Source organism: Prenolepis imparis, unplaced genomic scaffold, assembly GCF_030444845.1.
Source record: "Prenolepis imparis isolate NDT839.2.m4 unplaced genomic scaffold, iyPreImpa1.0 SCAF_14, whole genome shotgun sequence".
Taxonomy (NCBI): domain Eukaryota; kingdom Metazoa; phylum Arthropoda; class Insecta; order Hymenoptera; family Formicidae; genus Prenolepis; species Prenolepis imparis.
The window spans coordinates 6367368-6388845 of record NW_028141172.1 but is presented as its reverse complement, the minus strand read 5'-3'; the positions used below and the strand labels follow the sequence as shown (position 1 = coordinate 6388845).

The following is a 21478-nucleotide window of genomic DNA, read 5'->3' as shown; positions in this document are numbered from 1 at the left end:
AAACGGCTATAGCTTCATAAGTCATTTAATAACTTGGAATTGCGCAGTGATATTTCCAATTTATGTTGTGTATATTTTTTATCTTAAAATTTCCAAGATATATATTTAATTGTTCGTTTAAGTAAGACTACTTACATATACTTCTTGTTTATTATAGTCACATTATATAGTTGAAAGCTATCTTAATATTGAAATATTATTGTTTTGAATATAAAAAGAATAATATAAAAAAATTAATTTAATCGGAACAACTGTTTACGTTTTTGTTTTAATAGACTTTTTAATATAATAATTACAAAATGTAGCAAAAAGTTATTATCATCAATAAGTTAATATTATGTAAGGAAAGACAATATTGTGTTTTACGGTATGACTAAAAAAAATTAAATTTTATAATTTAACCTTTTAAGTTAGAAATTGGTTAAAACTTTAAGAATTGGACGCAAATAGTATTGTATAAATTTTTAAAAAATTAATCTTTTTTTGAGACTAAATAGTTGCATTTGTACATCTCAGAAACGACGATGTATTTTCTTTAAACCAATTGATTTTTTTCTTTACTTTTTTTACTTTTTTCATATGAAAGTATTGGTAACATTATCGAAAATTGAATATTTTACAAGATTTATAATTTATGTAAAATTTTATCAAATTGAAATACAAAATATCTTGTAATTTATATTCACTTTCTGGAACGATTGGAGATCTGAATCCTTAAGCTGTATTTGTTCTGATTGGGTATTCGACAGTTCGCAGTATGACACAAGCTTTAATGAGATATTTACATGACATTGTGTATTTCATATGTAATTATATCGTCAGTACTCGATGGTCGTTCGAAGAGGTCAGATCGAGATTGTGAGTGATACTTTCAGCTACCACATTTGGCTATATAAAATAACGACTCGTGATTCAACAAACAACGTAAGTAAAATAATAAATATTTAGATATTCCTTTTTATATGTATATGTATAAAAATATGTAAAGGAAACATGAATAGAAAATATTCATTTTCTAAATAATATTTTATTTAGTTTATAAAAACACATATATATCCTTTTTATTTCAATTATTGTCTTTATTCTCTCCACACTGCAGTTAACGTAAAAACATATAGATTTGAATAGTAATAACAACGTTAAATTATGTTAACACAAATACAAATTGCTTTGTTTAATTGATTTGATTTCTAATTGATATCAGGAGTCAATGTCTCCTGTATCATTATGTTAAACTATGTCAAGTATGTAATAAATATGAAAAAAGAACAAGCACAATAAATGTTAATTTTTCTTGTAGGAAAAATGTGTATACAAAGATAATAAAAAGTTTTTCTGCGTCTTTTATTTAAGCTAGATCTGATTTGCTCATAAAACGTATATCAAACTAAATTTGAAATAAGTTTAACAGTTTGCAATGGCTATTGTTTTGTTTGTTTTTTTTCTACAATATACATAAACTATAGATTTCCAGTATTAGCAATGAATTTCGGAACGTAGCCAATTTGTATATATGACTTACAAATGACACATATTAGTCTGATATTAATATCATATTTTGATAAACATGTGTCAAAATAATAAGGGCAAAGCTCCGTTATTAGAAAAAATTATTATGTACATTCTTGTGTTAAAATCTGTACATTATATATTTTTAAATTCGGAGAAAGTTTTGATAAGGCCTTATCTCTGATAAAATGCTTTATCTCAGGTTAAAATGGAAGCCTCTGAAGAGAATTTTAACTTGAACACCTATATAAGAAAATCATTTTTTAAGAGAAAGTGGTAAAAAGTATAAAAATTAGTATATGTATATGTTGCAACATATGCCATTTTAATTAGTGCAATTTAATTTGCTGATGTAAAAACAATGTATGTAAAAACAATATATGTATATATATAGGCGTGAAAAGACCCTGGAAAGAAAAAACTAACCAATTCATCCTATACATTTGCTCTGAACTCTGAACACAAATGGAAAAATAAGCAATCGTTACGAATAACGGCTAATTAAAAAATGTAAACAAATTATTTTTTCATGCGTGAGCAGGATATAAACACTACGAAAGGTTGAATCCTACAAGCTTTTATAGTACAATATTTCAATAATATATATTATAATTTAAATTTTTCTAATAATAATATCTTTTTAAACTAAGAGTGAGGAACCATTTTCTCGGGAATACTATAAAAGCTTTCTTTTTTCATATATTTCAAATTGATGCAGTCATCACGAATGTGCACAATAACCATATTTTGTAACATTTTCTCTTTGAAAAAATGTTTTTCTTATAAAGTATCGACCAAAATTCTTTTTAATGATTTCTATTTCAATCGGAAAGAAAGCGTTTCACGAAGTCGAAAAATTAAAGGTAAGAACTATACCTTTTCGGAACTACATCTTAATTCAATATTAATGAAGAGCAATATAATGTATTTCTTAATTAAACTTGTTTTATATAAAATTATATAAAATTATAATATACACGACGCAAAGAAATATATAATTATATATTAAATGAACAATACACGAAAAAGAAAAATTCATATTTATCTTGATATCTCGCATTAACTCTGATATTTTTGAAAAAAACGCTTATATATAATAAATATTGTTTACAGATTCAACTGTTTGAGGACACAATTTAGCTTACATAGTGGAACTAAAACAATTAACTTGAATGTAAATGCTTCGCACAACTATAATTTATATTCTGCACATTTTATTTATCATCAAAATCCAAGGTAAGTATTCAGTTGCTTCGATTTAGTAAGGCTACACGAATATAGCTTTTGGTATAGTCACATGTTGATTCAGAATATCTTAATAATAAAATTAATTTGCTTTAAAAATTTGCTAAAAAAGAAATTAATTTCTTCTTTATTTAAAAAAAATTTTTTTTAAGTAGTCTTTATTTACCATTTGTGCTCTAATTTATTCAGTATTCGCGATATTTCAATATTTATGATTATTATCTTCCATTTATAAATAATATTTATTATTTTAATTTATCATTTATAATTCCAATTATTTATAATATGAATTATAGTTTTTATAGTTTTTGTATTCTTAATTTCAATCTATCTAATATAATATTATACTTGTTTTACATTAAGAGTCAAAAAATCAGAAATCACAATACAAGCCTTAAAAGAATTAGCACTTATTTATCTGATATAATAAATTTAATTTAAAATAATTATTTATTTGTGTGTGTGTGTTTGAAATCGAAAATATACTATTTAATTATAGAATAAATAGTAATGTGAGTTTTCAATATAATTAAACTAGATATTTAATTTCACAATTTAAAATTTTCAAGCCAATAAAACATAGTGCAAGTTTCAAGAAAAATTATTGTCTTTGTTTAGTTTTAGGGATAGAGCTAACTTTTATTTGCGTTTCTGACCTTAAATGTATTAGAAAATTCAAATTGTATTTTTCACATGAGAGTCGTATAATTTTCATAATTTTCTTCAAAAAAATAAAATTAATATAGAATACAGTTTTATTATATAAATTAAAATTAATATTAATATATAACAATCAGGATTAGATATATGTACCTTGATGGAAAATACAAACTGCAATTTATCTATATTATTACGAAGGAGAACCGTTTCTCCGCGATGTCGGTTGGTTATTCTCTTTATAAATCGAATAATCGCACGATGAAACATTTTTTTGACAAACCAAATCTTCCATTATTTCTGCGTTATAAAAAATGGTGCAATCTGAAACACGACCGCATTGTTTGACAGCTGTTACAAATCTAACTAACAATAAGATGTCCGACGCGAATTTTAATTAATATCGTGGAAACTTGATGTCTAATTACCGTGCTGAGTTCAAGATGTTGATTTCTTTTTTTTTTTTTTTTTTGTTATACTGTTATCATTGCTATCATAATTGTATATTTTGTAAAAAATTAACTTGCAATTTTGTAACTTTGTAACTAAGTCTTAAATTAAATTTCTATTAAAGTAAATTCTACAAAAAATTAATTGAAGGGTGTAATTTTGTTAATATTTTATTTCGACAAAGCTTAGTTTGCGAAAAACCGTTTATTTTCAATCGCTTATAACTCGAAAATTATTGTTGCCTCGACATTTTTGCTGAGAAAAAATCATCTCCAAATCGATCCCAGAAATCTGTCATTAACAGGTATATCATTCATTTTGGGATACTCTGTATAAAAATTCCTCAATATTTATCAATTATTTAAACAAATTAAATCATTTTCAATAAATTATTGTAATTTTCTACATATAGATTTTTATATATAGATTTCCATTGCAAAACTGATTATATTCCACGTAATCGGAACAAAAATTTTCTTAAACTACAAACTTCAAGCATCATTTTCGTTTTCTAAACACCTCGATATCATAATTATTAGCTGAGTTATAAATTCTTAAACTTTCACAATTTTTTACTACTTTTTAAGTGAACCGTTTTTTTGGCCGAGTGTATTTAACTTTTAATAAAGAAACAACATTCAACAAAGTAGCGTGAAAATATACGCTGAAAATTTTGTGTGCCATTTTCAGATAAAATACAATTTTAGATGGTTTTAGTATACTCCTAAAATATTCCGAATATTCCGAAAATATTCCGAATTTTATCTTTTTCCCTTTATAATTAATCAACTGTAAAGTGACTGTGAAATGAGACCTAGTCCGTCTGGTCTTTGCACATGCGCAGTCATTCCGCATGACACAAAGTCTGCTGTTTCAATTATTTTACGGTTGTTGATTGACTATCAATGGAAAAAAAATTTTTTGGAGTATTTTAAAAGTGTGTTAAAACCATCTAAAATGTTATGTTTCATCAAAATATCTTTGTGTATAAAAATGTAACGCAAATATTCTCAACGTGTATTTTCTCGTCTCTGTCGTCTCAATCTAACGTGGCGTGGCGAGTACCAAGTAGCCTTACCACAAAACGCAATTAATATAAAGAAATTTTTATAAAAGTTTACAACTATTTATATATATTGTATATTTTTCTAAATTACTGCAATTTTTTGATATGTTTACCTGTTTTCGGACAGAAGTGGACAGTTTTGCATTTTTCTTATATTTACTTGTTGTCCATTCTTGTTCCTTATTTCATTCTTAATAAAAATATGTGTTTGCAGATATTTGAAGCAAAAGCTGACATGATGTTTCTAAACCTGTCATTAAATATTTTATTACACATTGTTGTAATGGCAATGGCTTTTTCGTCAAACTGTCTGGTACCAATTCATTATGATTTGAAGCTCAAAGTGGAATCAAGATATACGTTAAAGGGAGAGTCCAATATCACAGTTTCCATTAATTGTGCAACACAAAACATAACTTTTGATATATCAACTTTGTTAAATATAATGAATATGAATATAAAGTCGGTAATGAATTCAAAAATCTATACAGTAAATTATATAAAAAGATTAAATGAAGCTGCCGTTACTAATTTCGCCGAGCAACTAGGGCCTAATAATAACTTAGAACGTGGATTTTATATTGTGAATATAGATTTTAAAAACCCTATATCTACACGATATTTCTCAGGGATATCTTTGCGAACTTTTTGGTACGAACATAAACAGAAAGAGTGAGTAAATATAAAGATATATTAAAAATAAGCAATAAATAAATGTATATAAATAATATAAAAATACATAAGTGCATATAATATAAATATATGTTATATATATATACCGGGTGTTCAAAATAAAACGTTACAAATTTTTATCTCCAAAAATATTGTTTCTAGAAAAAAATATTTCAAATAAAAGTTGCAGTATTTTAAGGGGGAAATAAGTTAATGTTACAGAAATGTTTGTAGCAGATGGTTTTCAAGATCATTTTAAAGTCAACTTTATATTTTAAACTGGAATTACCCTAAATATTTTATGTAAATAGATTCCTTGTAACATTCTGCATAAAAAATTATAAAGCTAAGATAGTCAAAAATCGAATGGTTCACGAGATATTTACATCTTAATCTGACATATTTTGATATAAAATACAAAATATCTCGTAAATTATATGATTTTCGATAATCTTACCTTAATACTTTTCAAGTCAAATGAAGGTCAAGTGAAGGTGAGAATAAATTTTTTAAATGGAACCCCATATTTTTTATTATAACATCTTTTTCTACTAATTAATTTGAACAACTTTTATCTGAAGCATTTTTTTATTTTCTTCAAAATTCATTCTCACCTTCACTTAAGGTTAACCTTCACTAACCTTGGAGACGCCGCCCAAGGTCAAATGAACATTACTATGTTATGTCCCCCTCGAAACCCTACAACTTTTGTAGGAAACATTTTTCGATTTAACGCAGTGTTTCTGACAATGAGATATTTGAGTGGGTCCTTTAAAATGGGACACCTGGTACATTTTGCAATGCTTTCTTAATAATTATTGTACCAGTAATTGCTGTAAAGTTGTCATTCTCTATAATAGTATATATGTTATTAAAATGTGGTAGGTGGATTATGGCGATACTAAACCAGCCGCGAACAGCCCGAGAATTATTTCCATGTTGGGACGAGCCGGAATTAACTGCCACCTTTAACATTTCTGTTGAACATGACAGTGAATGCGAAGCTTTATCGAATATGCCAACACGAGAATACGAATTTATAGACAATGAAACGACAACGCAGCAACGCCAAATTACTTATTTCGAAACGACACCTAAAATATCTCCCAACGACGTAGCAATTTTGATATATAAAAATAACGTTGTGCATCCGATTCATCTTTTTCATTGGAAAGGGACTGTCATGAGAACGTGGTGCAGACCGTATTCGGCACCCTACGTAAAATTCGGTTTAAATGTTGCTGCAATGATAATTTGGAATTTAAAATACGAATGGGATATCCTGAAAGATGTTTCAAAAGTGGATTATGTCGCAGTTCCGAATTTCGAAAACAAAATTTGGCTGACCTGGGGTCTAATTATTTACAAGTAATACATATAATCTAAAAATAATTTTAAACATATATTGAATATATATCATTAAAATATTATATTATTATTTAAAAGCTTAAAATTCAAAGATATGCATTTTTCTACTTTTATTGTTACATCTGATGGCTTAATTAAATACAGACTTATAACGGTATTTATTCAATTATTTATTTATTTTAACAATTTAGAGAGTAGTATATTTTATATAATTTGGAAATATGTGCTTTTATCGATGATCAAGTAATTCCTATAAGCAATTATATAATAAATGACGCGATAAAACATATGTATATATAATATTTATTATAATACAATTACTGAATAACTTATATTTATATCGTGTAATAGACGTACAATGATGAAGAAACTTTTTCGTTGTAATATCAAATTGAGAATTCAAATATTATCAACAATTTAACACAATTTTAAGTTTTTATGTTAAAAATATATGGTTCTGTTCTTATTACTGAACTTACTTTTATTACTAAACGGATTGTATGAGTATAATTACTATATTTTGCTTCCTCATAGAGGAAGCTTTGTTTTCGTGAAAAAATTTGTTTTTCAGGTTTCTATGCCAATGTGTTCCAAAACATCGAAAAAACATTTTTGAAAAATGTTCGTATTTGTGTGTATGTATGTATGTATGTATGTTTGCGCCCATCTATTTTCAAATTTAAATATCTCTAGAACTATTCGACTTACAACGCTCCAATTTGACATACAAGTAAAATAGTACAACACTTTTAGTTACTGTCTTATTTATAAAAATTTACACTGTGTTTTAAATTTTAATGTAATTTTAATTTTTCAAAAATTGTTTGTGGTTGCTTTAACTTCCGTACATTTTAAGATATTGGGATAAATTTTTTACATGAATAGACTATTTTTAAAGGATAGTTGGTATTGAATTTGACGAGGATCGGTGGAAGAGTTCATTTTTTATAAAATTTTGAATTTTTAAGAAATGTGCATTTTTTAATTCTCGCAAATTTTAGATATCAAGCTAAATTTTTTACATGAATGAAGTATCATTAAAGGATATTTGATATTGAATTTAGCGAGTATGGGTAAAAGAGTTGATTTTTATATAAAACTTTGAATTTTTCAAAAAATGTAAATTTTCAAATTTTAGGAAAGGAACATACGAGAGTAGGTACATATATACACACTTACACATACATATACACGACATTTTGAAAAATGTTATTTTATGTGAAAAAAGTGTGCACATTGCTTCCTCAACATATATTATTTCGTTAATTAAGATGGTTTTCCAATAATAACTTCCTCGTAGAGGAAGCTTAATTTGCACATTGCTTGATCACAATTTAATTTCGCTCATTAAAAAAGTTTTAAAATTATGGCAATGTGCAAGTTAAGCTTTCTCTATGAGGAAGGCATAATTGAAAAACCACCCTAATTAGCAAAATAATATATTGAAGAAGCAATGTGCAAATTTCTATTTGCACACTTTTTTCATATATTAATCGAAAAATCGCTTTAGAGAAGACTTATTCCATCACTTTGTGAAATAAATATGATGACAAAAATATTGAAATATAATATTACTATATACTTATTTTGATTCTGAGAAAGAAAAAAATAAAGTTATATAAAATAATTACATATAATTAACACATATAATACATCGAATAAATTGATACAAGAAACTTTTGACTTTTTTGTTTATTAATGTTTGATTATTCCATTCTTATGTTTATTAGAATTCTAATTATGTATGACAATATATTTGAATTATATTTTTTTAATATATATATATATATATATATATATATATATATGTGTGTGAAAACATTTAATTGGTACATAAGCAAAATATGCAAGTTTATAACAAAATGGTATAAAATAATCATATTATTTACAAACAATTTTCAGTGAAGCAGATCTTGCCTACGACGAGAAATTACATCTTCCTGCGCATAAATTTATAATGATGCGCTCAATAGCTCATGATATAATATATCAACACTATGGTTATATCTTCGATGCGTCTTATTGGTGGTTAAACGAGGGCTTCATTCTGTTTTTCGAAACATATATCATCGACCAGGTTGGTCTTCTAACATTTCTAACGTTAATTATAAGAAAATTTTGATTAATATTCTGACAAAATGTAAAATTTTGAAATTGCCTTCTCATTCAAAAAGATATTGAAAAAATGACTTTATATTATTTTTTTCACTATCTTGAAATATCATCACTATTTAAAAGAAAAAAAAAAAAAAAACATTATACAAAGCAGAAAAAATTATACTTAAAATTCGTTTTTAGATTTTGTGAAGGACTCGCGTTTATATTTTTAAATCTACAATAATAATTTTCATCAAATTGTTAAATAGTTGTATGCACATTTTTACTAAAAAATTTAAAAAATATTTTAATTTAAATGAATATACAAAATAGTAAAAATTTTTTTAGAAATTGCAAATAATTTTATTCATTATTACGTATTATTAATGTGATTTTCTTTTACCATTTTATATTTATTCAGATACATCTATTTGTCCGTAGATTTTTCCAGATTCTCGGATAATGGACTTGTTCATAGTTCAGTCTCAATATGAGTCTCGATTTCTAACAATAAACGGTACAACGAATACAAATAATTTTACGAAAGATACAAGCGATACATTTAACATTAAATCAATTTCTTTTTTTTCTCCTATTAAAGGTATGTATATATGTTTGTACATTTGAATTATAAATTATGAATTAATTAAAATATATACATAGATATATAATATATTTATATATACTGATATATATTTATATAAAAAGTTATGTAAATAATATAATTAAAAATATAATTACATTGCCAACCATAAACACATATCAATAATAACAAATTAATCAAATTCAATTCTACATTTATTTCTTCTTATTTGCTTATATTCTTGTTGTGAATAATTTTTTTTTTTATTGTAATTAGTTCTTACTTAGTATTATTAGTTATGTTTACGAATTTTTGAACATCATGTGTTAAAATTATGTAAAATGTATGTAATTATGCCTACTTTATATTTTTATAGGAGCCTTTATGTGGCGCATGTTACAAAGTAAAATTCCCGATAGTATATTTTGGAGATGTATCAATACATATTTAAAGTAAGTGTTACTTATGTTGTAATATAATAATTATTAAAGTTTCCTTAAATATTGATTCACATAAGGTTGTTTCAAAGTAAATCTTTATTAAATATTCTGTTAATATCAGTCTCGTTATTTTAATTAGTCTTATAATTATTAAGTAACACACAAAAGCATAAAATATTTTTTACAAAAAAACGAACAAAAATGTATTTCTTTTCAAAGATCATACAATACAAAATTTGAAAACATATATTATAATATGGACTGTCTGGCTTTAATAAAAATTAAAGTGTAACTGGCAATAATAATAATCTTAATTATAACAATTTTTTGACATCTTATTTATGAAGTAATATTTGAATTATATTATATGTGTGTAAAGTTATTAGACAATATTATATTATCCATCGGTCCATATTTGTGAAATTTCGTATATGTATATATAACCCTATTCATATATACATATAATAAATATATACACAAAACGTTAAAAAATGGGTATGATAGATGTAAGAGCAAAAATGTATATACATATAAACTTTCCTAAAGAAGATAAAAAAACGTACGCTAAGTTTATGAAAGTGTATCCGATGATTATTCAAATTTGCGTATGTAACAAAGTGAAATTTTAAAAATAACAAATTAGTAAATGTTTTTAAAAAATTAATCTGTCAACACAAAATAGTTCAGAAAACAGATAAAAGCCACTACAGTAGAAATATGTATATACGTAAATACATACAAATACTCAGATAAAGTGTACAAAATTATATGTACTCGTATATATTGCATTTTCTTAAATATATAACAAAGACACTGAACTATGCTAATAGAATGATTAAGTAATTAATTGAAAAATAAAGTTATGATTCATCAAATATATTAGCATTATTTTATGCAATTTGCTAATTCTAACTTTATTTTGTAAAAAAATCGACCGCTGCTTTATATTAATTGACCTTCTGTAAGAGTCAAAGTCAACATTAATATTAAAGTGAAAGTTATTTAAGCTATATCCAAATAAAACGGATAATTTTAATTTTATATTTTGTTAATGCAAATCAATTATATCATGTAGCATTTATTGTCACAATATGTTAAACTTTACAGACTTCCCAACTCTTCGAAAACTCCCGATGATCTGTGGAACATTATGGACAATGAGAAAAAAAAATATGATTACCATTTTTACGATTTATATCACCTTCGAAACGTGAAAGAAGTGATGAATAGTTGGTCTACACAAAAGTATTGTCCTGTGCTAAATGTGACACGAGATTATTCTACCGACCAAGTCATAATATCGAAAGAGTTTGACGAAAAATTCGGTGAAACACCATATTTTATACCCGTCACTTTTACTATGGACACAAACATCAATTTTAACGCAGGTTGGTCATATACTAAAAATTATTTAAAAAAATCGGAACCGACGTTGGAAATACTTCTTGATAAAACAGTTGAATGGATCATTGTCAACATACAACAAGCTGGTAAATATTAAATAAGTTATAATATTAATTCTAATACATTAATATCCTTATTACAAACAATCTCTTTTTATTACATATATTTAGACTTATATTTATATAAATTTTGAATTTATATTTCACATACAATAATATTACAAACAATAATAATAATTTTTTAAATATTTTGCAATATTACCATTAAACACGTTAAGGTAATAATTATTTTTTAAGTATAATTAATTTAAATTTATACAATTTTGTACGCCATTTATTTTTTCAGAGCTTTATTCTTAAATTTAATTATGGCATCTTTTTATTATAATTTGTATATATGTTTAATTTCTACATAAAGTAGTTTATATATGTTTAAAACAATATACCAAAATAAAATTAATTTAATTCGAAATCTATTTATTTTATACATTTAAAAAAAATTGATAAAATTTATCTGTTCAATAATAGAATACTATCGCGTCAACTATGATAAGGAGAATTGGCAAAGACTTGCACATTACTTAAATTCTGAAAACTATTCTAATATACATGATCTGAATCGAGCGCAAATCATCGATGACGCATTCTATATGGCGGTAAATGGAAAACTTGATTTCGCCATATTCTGGGAACTTGCGAGCTACTTATGGCGAGAGAAAGATTACATAGCATGGTACCCTATGATCAAAACTTTTCAATATACATCGATTATTTATGCATTTCCAAGTAATCTAGCTACATTTCCCACTTCGCTTCAGGTACTGTCAGTAATTAAGTACGAGGCGCATTTTTAAAGTAAGATCCGTTTTGAAATAAAAAAAATATCTTAACATATAAAAATGATTTATTATAGCCATAGATTTATTATAAAAATGATTTATTATATATTATTAAAGATCTTCTACAAGCTTACTTTATTTTTCCCAATAATCGTCATTGACTTCTACCCTTTTTTTATATCGTTTCAACAGCTTCCTAATTCCATCGTGTTAAAAGTCTGCCGCCTGTGTCTTGAACCAATTAGTAACGCCGTTAGAAAATTGAATAGACAACTTTGTAATATTTTGGACCGAATATGTTATGAATGACAGTAAAATTAGACAATAGTGTCGTTTGTTTAGAGAAGGACAAACAAATGTTCATGACGAAGAGCGTAGCGGTCGCCCAACAATGATGACAGAGGTTTAATAGAAGAAGTGAATACAACAATTATTTATTGAAAATCAGGAGTTTACGGTTTTGGAATTGTCTATTCAATTTCCTAAAGCGACCTAGGGGAAGCGAACTAAAGAACGGCATTACTAACTGATTCAAGACGTAGGCGACGGACTTTTACGACAATAAAATTAGAAAGCTGTTGAAACGATTTCAAAAATGCGTGAAAATCAATGATGATTATGCGGAAAAATAAAGTAAGCTTGTAGATTTTTGGCTACAAAAAATTATTTATATGTTAAAATCTTTTCTTTATTTCAAAACGGACTTTAGTTTAAAAATGCGCCGCGTATATCAATAATAAAGTTGCGATGAATTATAAATCAATAAAAATACAAAATTGTATCACTAAACAAAGTTATATGATAACAATTTAATCATACTTTTGACTTTTGCTTAAACACTAAAATATTAGGTAATTAAAAATGATAACAAAATTTAATTACATGATAATTATACGGAAATCTTATAATTATACGTGCTGTCTTCTTTCAATATCGAAATGTAACGCATTACGTGTGGCTTCGTTATCTTCACAGTATTTTTTTTTATTCGAAAACATAGTAACGCTATTTGTAACAAATTTACTACTTTACAATTTTTTTCAGTAATGCGTTAAAACAAATTTTAAATATATCTCTATAGTTACTTTTGAATTTACCTGGCATATTTTCTAACATATGTGGAACGCACACACTAAAAACATTGAATCCTTTTAAATATTACAAAAAAGTTTGAAAATATTATTTTTTAATCATTTTTTAGTCACAGTTGCAATGAAATTTCATAATTCTTATTTTAAATTAATTTATGTAATATAAATTTGTCTCTATTTTGTTTTATTTTTGTCTTTCGTATAGAAATTTATACATATATTAAAAACAAACATATAATTATATTTTATTTATAATTTATAATATACGACCAAACTTTTGAATTGGCACGAAGTTAAAAGTTCAAAAACAAGCGATATATTTTCATATTTATATTAATCTGATAAAATATTAAACTAAAAAAGTTATTTATACGTATTTACATACTTACTTGTTTCATTATGAAGAAAAATTTCTTTCCAATGTTCTTCAAAAACAGACGTTTTTGTTTTTAAAAAGTGTAAGGATTCACAATTATAAAACTATTATGTACTTTATACATCGATTTTTAGAGAAAACGTAATATTTAAAAAATTTGTGTTTTACGCATAGAACTTAACTTTAATACAATATCGACAACGAATTACAGTAACGATGAGTTATTATTTGTAAATCTATAATGGAAAACAATAATGAATTATTTATATAAAGTAATTTTCCCAACTTTATCTTTTTCTTACAAAAAATCTGATTTTAAGAGACACTTATATTTCAACGGACAAGTAAGACGCTGATATTAATGCGTCAGTATCAAGAAAAAATTAAATTTTCTTTGAAACTGATTTGTAATGCATGGAGCACTTTTATTGCTACAATATTAAGAAATTGAACTATTCTCAGTTCGAGATTTTAATTTTTATTAACCGTGCTTAAATAAATATATATTAATATTATTTTAATAATTATTATATCACATTTCTCTTATTAGGAAATTATATCTCAAATATATATTTTGAAATTGATTATAATTCTAATAGAATTTTAATTTGTATCCAACTGTAGTATGTAAATAGTACAATAAATAAATAATTAAGTAAGAAATAAATATACTAATTTTTTTTTATCATAAAATGTTATTGACAGATATCAAATATTTGATTTGAGTTTTAGTTTCAAAAAATATAATACGATTCATGATAAGTCTTCTAATTGCAAACATTTATTATATAATACACTTGTGCAAATTTGAAATTTTTTACCTAATATGTATTCTCTGTATGATGTAATATTAGTTAGAAAATTATGAATCACGTAAAAAATAAACACATTAAAATTGTATGTATTTAAACGATATAAACAATTATTCAAGAGTTTAATTAATTCGAAATAAATTTTAATCAATTACGGAAATAAAATAGTTCTAATCAATAAGAATGTATATTTTTCGCATATATATTATATATGTGCTTGTAAATAATTTTAAGACTGATATTTATAAAAATTAAAAAATTTTTATCAAATTGCAGAATGTAATTGATAAAATAAGAAACCTGTTTCAATCTATACACGAGGATACGTACAATCAAATGATACCCACTAGCAATGATTTTGATAAATTTTTAAAACAAGAACTCTCAAGAATCGCATGTATTATCAATAATGCTTTGTGCATTAGAGCAGCTGAACGTCAATTAGAATTATATTTACATGATGCTAGAATGTACACGTAAGTACCTATATAATAATTCTTTGTGCACTAGAGCAACTGAACGTCAATTTGATTTATATTTATGTAATTTTGTAATTTTGATTTAAAAAGTATATCTGCTACTTTTATCAATTCAAACCGGTGCAATTTTATTCAAGAATGTTACGTTGAATGCGCGATGTTCCATAGCGATACAAATAGTGCCGGGCATTTCGCGCAAACAAAGTCCGAGTAGGATATTCGCGGAATTTTCGCAGGTACGGATTGAACACTACTTTCTCGAAGATCGGAAAGTATTCATGAGGATTTCGCCGCGTAAAAAAAAGACAAAAAAAAGGGAAAAAAAATACAGAAAAGTCACAGAGTTTGAAATCACTTTCAAACATCAGTGTGACTTTTGTCTTTTTGCTTCCTCATAGAGGAAGCTTTGTTTTCGTGAAAAAAATTTTTTTTTAGATTTCTATGCCAATGTGTTTAGAATGTTCCAAAACATCGAAAAATAACATTTTTTTTAAATGTCCGTATGTGTGTGTGTATGTATGTGCCCACCCATGTTTTTTTAAATTTAAAAATATTTCAAAAATTATTTGACTTGCAGCGTTCCAATTTGGCATACAAGTAAAGTAGAACAACACTTTTATTTACTGTCATTTTTATAAAAATTCATACAGTGTTTCATTTTTTATAAAATTTTGAATTTTTTTAGAAATGTCTGTAGTTGCTCTAACTCCCGTAAATTTTAAGATATCGGGATAAATTTTTTTATGTAAATAGACTATTATTAATGGATTGTTGGTATTGAATTTAACGAGAATCGGTGAAAGGGTTTATTATTTATAAAATTTTGAATTTTTTGAGAAATGTCTGTAGTTGCTCTATCTTTCGTAAATTTTATAATATCGGAGATAAATGTTTTTACATGAATAGACTATCATTAAAGGATGGTTGGTACTGAATTTAAAGAGAATCGATGAAAGGAATTGATTTTTATAAAATTTTAGATTTTATGAAAAATGTCTGTGGTTGCTCTAATTTCCGTAAATTTTAAGATATTTGGATACATTTTCTTACATAAATAGACTATCATTTAAAGATGTTTGGTATTGAGTTTGGCGATGATCGGTGAATGATTTCATTTTTTATAAAATTTTGAACTTTTAAGAAATGTGCATTTTTATTTTTCGCAAATTTTGAGATATCGAACTAATTTTTTTTACATGAATATAGTACCAATAGGATATTTGGTATTGAATTTAACAAAGATTGGTGAAAGGGTTTGTTTTTTATAAAGTTTTTATAAAATTTTTTAAAAAAATTTATGCGGTTATTTTATCTTCTGTGAATTTTGAGATATCAGACAAATATTTTTACATAAACTTTTTACATAAATAGAGTATCATTAAAGGATATTTGCTATTTAATTTGACGAGGATCAGTGAAAGTTTTTTTTTTTTTTTTATAAAATTATCAATTTCGAAAAATGTTTGTACATGCTTTAACTTTCGTAAATTTTGAAATATCGAACTTTTGAAAATATCATTAAAGAATTATTGATATTTAATTTGGGGAGAATTTTTTAAATGGTTTATTTTTTATAAAATTTTTAATTATTATTTTAAAATTTAAATAATTTTCTGAAAGTTCTGAATAAAATATCATTAAAGCATGATTGATATTAAATTTGTTGAGATTTGGTCAATTTCTTTCGATTGTAAATTGACAAATTATACAACATTCAGAACTACACAGTAGCATAGAAATATTAAAAAAAATTTTTTTAAGAAAATATTTTTTAATTATATATAAGGTTTGCTAGTATTGGAAAAAATTGTGCAAATGAAAATTTGCATATTGCTTCCTCACCATTTTATTTCGCTAATTAAGGTTTTTCAATTATGACTTCCTCATAAAGGAAGCTTAACTTGCACATTGCCATAATTGAAAAACCATCTTAATGAGCAAAATAAAATGGTGAAGAAGCAATGTGCAAGTTAAGCTTCCTCTACGAGAAAGCCATAATTGAAAAATCATCTTAATTAGCGAAATAAAATGGTGAGGAAGCAATGTGCAAATTTTCATTTGCACAATTTTTTTTTTTCTTTTTTGTTTTTGTCTCCTTTTCCTTTTTATCAAATTACGTGGAAAATTCTCATGGATGCTTTCCGATTTCCGAGGAAATAGTGCCAAATTCATACAGCGAAAATCTCGCGAATATCCTACTCGGACTCTGTTTACGCGAGATGCCCGGCACGATTTGCATCGCTTCGGGACACCCCGCATTCTATGCATCATTCTTCTGAATTTCAACAGTTCGAATTGATAAAGGTAACAGATTAAGCAGATACACATTTTAAATCATAATTTGTCGTTAAAAACCCGACTTTTTTCAAATTGAGATAATTCAGCCGAAACTTTTATTGTATCGAGTTTCGCCAAAGCGCATTTTAAAGAAAAAAATTTGAATTTTCACGTGCTCTTTAACCCATTGAGCTACATCAACTGATTCACGCCGTGCAATTCAAGAAAATGGATTTATTATTTTTCAGTTTTGCAGGTTCTCGCTCTGTTATTTTTCATTGCAAAACTGATCATTCCACGTAATTGGCACTAAAATATTCTCAAACTTCAGACAGCAAGCCTCATTTTCGTCTTTAAAACAGGGTTTGACTAAGTGGGCCCAACCCAATAAAACCCGGTGGGTTTTATTGGGTTAAACCCACTTTAAAAACTTACTTAAAAACCCATTTATAAAACCCATCCAAAAATGCTAAAAATTTAATAATATTATAAATGAAGTATTTAATATTGATTAATTTTTATTTAATTTTTCTTATTTATTAATGTAATAGAAGGTCTATTACATTAATAAATAAAAAAAATTAAATAAAAATTAATTCATAATAAGGAATTGTGCCAATTAAATAGCCAATTTTCTTAATCATTAGCGAATTATAAAAACGAATTCATATATTTAAGAGGCCAACTTTTCGAGCCATTATTAGGGTGTTATATTAAACTTAAGTTTATTCAATTTATTATACAAAACATAATAAAATATAAATGGAAAGTATAAACGTTTCATTATGTTTTGTATAATAAATTGAATAAACTTGAGTTTAATATAACACCCTAATAATGACTCGAAAAGTTGGCCTCTTAAATATATGAATTTGTTTTGAACATTACACGAGCGTAGAAGACTTTCTCATTTGAATTATAAAAAATTAAATTTAAAAAATTAAAAAACCCAACAAAATCCCAAAAAACTCAATAAAACCCCAAAAAACCCACTGGGCTGGGCTTTTTAAAAAAAACCCGGGTTTCTTCAAATCCTGCTTTAAAACACCTTCATATCATAATTATTAGCTGAGTTATAAACTCTTGAACTTTTACAATTTTTCATTACTTTTCAAATGTACCGCTTTTCTTGGCCAAATATATGAGTTTATGAATAAAATATGTCTACTTATACATGGTGTATCATAAAATTAATGAGATTAAATATGTAGTGCATAATGTAGTAACATTAAAAAATTAATAGAAGAAAAATATATTGACACATATATAATTTTATTTTTATATTTGATTAAATCTAGACTTTATTTTTGTAGATTTATTAAAAAAGAGACTAATGCTAAATATCGATAACGTACATATATATTAATAAATAAAACATATCTTTTTTGTATTGCGCAGAATTTTACCTGGGTGGCAGAAATGGACTTACTGTAATGGTTTAAAGTATGCGAATCAGACTACATGGATCTATGTATGGATAGAAGCATCCAAAATATACAAAGAAAAATCTGATTATAAAATGTTGGAGGGCCTTCTTTGTTCCGATAACCCCGAAATAATCATTGATTATCTGTCGCACTATTTAACACGCTATAAAAATCAATTCATAAATAACGATGGAATAATAACTAAAGAAGTAGAGCGTAAAGTTAATTCTTTAACCGCCAATATTTTTCTTTCTACTTTTACGAGACATGCTAAAAACACTAAAATACTTAAAAAACTATTGGATCATTATAATTTAATAGAGTTCAGGTTCAGGTAATAACATTTTTTTTAATAAAATTGTATTGTTTATTATCATAAAAATTTATTATGTATTAATTATTTATTATGTGTAAATTATAAATCTATACATACTATTTGTTGTTATAGTCATGTCAATATCAATGCAGCATTAATTGTGATGATTAATAATGCATATTCAGCTGAACAACTTAGCGAGGTAAATTTTATACTTATTTCTAAAGTTTCCATTATAAATTATTAATTTTTTATTAAAATGTAGGATTTTATTTAAGACGGTAATAGAATCGTTTATTATAAAAATAATCAGGCAATATAAAGATAAGTAAAAGAAAACTCTCGCAGAAAACTCTTAATTACTCTCATGCTGTGTATTCTAACAGCTTAATACACGTTCTCACAGTTCTGTCTCTACTGACAATGAGCTCCCTGAGCCTTGGGCTCTCTGGGTTCACCTTCATACAAACACATATATACACACCTGTATCATTTCGGTAGGCTTCGATACTTTATCTGGTTTACGTCGCTCGCGTCGACTCTTGTCTCACGTTACACTTACGCATTTAATTTATGTCGCTCTTACACTGAATCGTATCAGTTGGGTAGATTTTATGACACTCGCTTAGATCTCTTCCACTCACTCGCGCATACATTCACATTTCCACATGTATTACATTTTATTATATATATATTTAACAGATATGTTATATGTATATAATGTATATGTATTTTTTTCTTTCAATTTGTTAGATATTTTATACAAGGTACTTTATTTTAATTTCTCAGAAAAATGTCTTCGAAATTTTTGTTTAATTTTGTTTATTTGAAAAAAATGTCAAAATAAAAATTTCACGGGAAAAAGAAATTGTCGCTGCTTACTGATTTCTAAGACGGCGATTTTCGAGGTAATTTGAAGATCATTTTTGTCTTCTCTTTTAAATAAAAATAACTTAATTTTTTTTAATAAATCAATTGTTTGCAATATTTGACGTAAAATGTTATTAGGGTAATACCAAAAAGTGAATAGTTTACGAGACATTTTATACTTTAGTTTGACATAACATATGAAATATTTCGTAAAAAATATTCATTTTTTTCATTATCCTACCGTAATATTTTTATGCATAAAATAATGAGAGAAATCAATTGGCGTAAAGAAAACGCACAGATGTTTATAAGAAATAATATAGTAGCTGCTAATTGCAAATTACATATATTTAAAAGCTTCAACTTTATTTCCTCCTCGAAGTCTTACAACTTTTATTTAATCATTCTTTTCGTATTTGACTTACTTTCAGAGATACATATTTGCTTGGGGAAATTAAAATGAAACACTCTGTATATCGATATAATTATACTTATGGTTATTACTTGAAAATCTTGCATTCGATTTTCATTATAATTAATTACGAAATTGTTGATTGATAAATATCAAATTTAAAATAATATTTATTTCAGATATATAAATTTGTGACAAGATTCTATACATCACCATTACGTTTGCAACATATTGCACGCACGATCAGTATACGTATGCGTAAGACAATGGACCAGCTGTTATTTTTTAATAATTTGTACCAGCCGCCCAGTCTTGATTGAATTATTATAGGTGCAACTGCAACACACATACGTTAACAACTAGCTGCAATTGTGAAACACCCATTATTTATTAAGTCTTCAATAATATAGCGTAGATATTTAAAATAATTTCTTACATGTTTACAATGCTTTACATATTTATTATTTAATTCTATATATTACTTATATGTCAATTTTACAAGCGCCAACTTATTTCCTCCTCGAAGTTTTACAACTTTTATTTAATCATTTTTTCGTATTTCGTTTAATTTCAAAGATATTTGCCTGGGGAAATTTGCATGTAATTTTAATTAATTTCTTGATTGTTTTTAATTATATTGTATTATATTTATATGTATTTAACATTAAATAAGCCCTTACATTATTAGTTTTAGTATTTATATATACATTAATAATACTTACGCAATATTTATTACACATACATATTTATATATATATATATATATACATATATACATATATTCATGTATAATATATAATGTGTTGTTTATTTATGTCATAAAAATTAATAATAATTTTTTAAAGTAATATAATTTAGAAATTAATTTGATTAGAAAAACGAAAAGTAAAAATTTTGAAAAACCGGAAACGTAACCGAAAAAAATTATTTAAACGGTTTCGATTTTCTTTATTTATCAAAAAACCGAAACTGGAACCGAAACAGTTGTTAAATAATTTATTAAACCGTAACCGAAACCAAACCCTAATTTTGTTTTGGTCCGGATCCCTGATACATATATGCATATTTATTTATTTGTATATATACATA

General features: G+C 25.4%; 1 protein-coding gene across 3 annotated transcripts; it reads left to right on the top strand.

Moving 5' to 3' along the window:
- The first annotated feature begins 821 nt into the window (after positions 1–821).
- Positions 822–21078, top strand: LOC145945286 (aminopeptidase N-like). Of its 3 annotated transcripts, XM_083054182.1 has the most exons (14): positions 822–924; positions 2623–2745; positions 5142–5599; positions 6485–6967; positions 8870–9044; positions 9506–9665; positions 10024–10099; positions 11195–11412; positions 11476–11577; positions 12019–12308; positions 14885–15084; positions 18763–19125; positions 19240–19309; positions 20569–21078. In XM_083054182.1, exons 3-14 carry the CDS (start codon positions 5163–5165, stop codon positions 20707–20709), a joined length of 2715 nt encoding a protein of 904 aa, XP_082910308.1. In that variant the 5' UTR covers positions 822–924; positions 2623–2745; positions 5142–5162; the 3' UTR covers positions 20710–21078. The 3 variants fall into 3 exon arrangements, with proteins under 3 accessions (XP_082910308.1, XP_082910307.1, XP_082910309.1); XM_083054181.1 differs by having other exon boundaries at positions 11195–11577; XM_083054183.1 differs by lacking the exon at positions 5142–5599 and having other exon boundaries at positions 11195–11577.
- Positions 21079–21478: the final 400 nt, after the last annotated feature.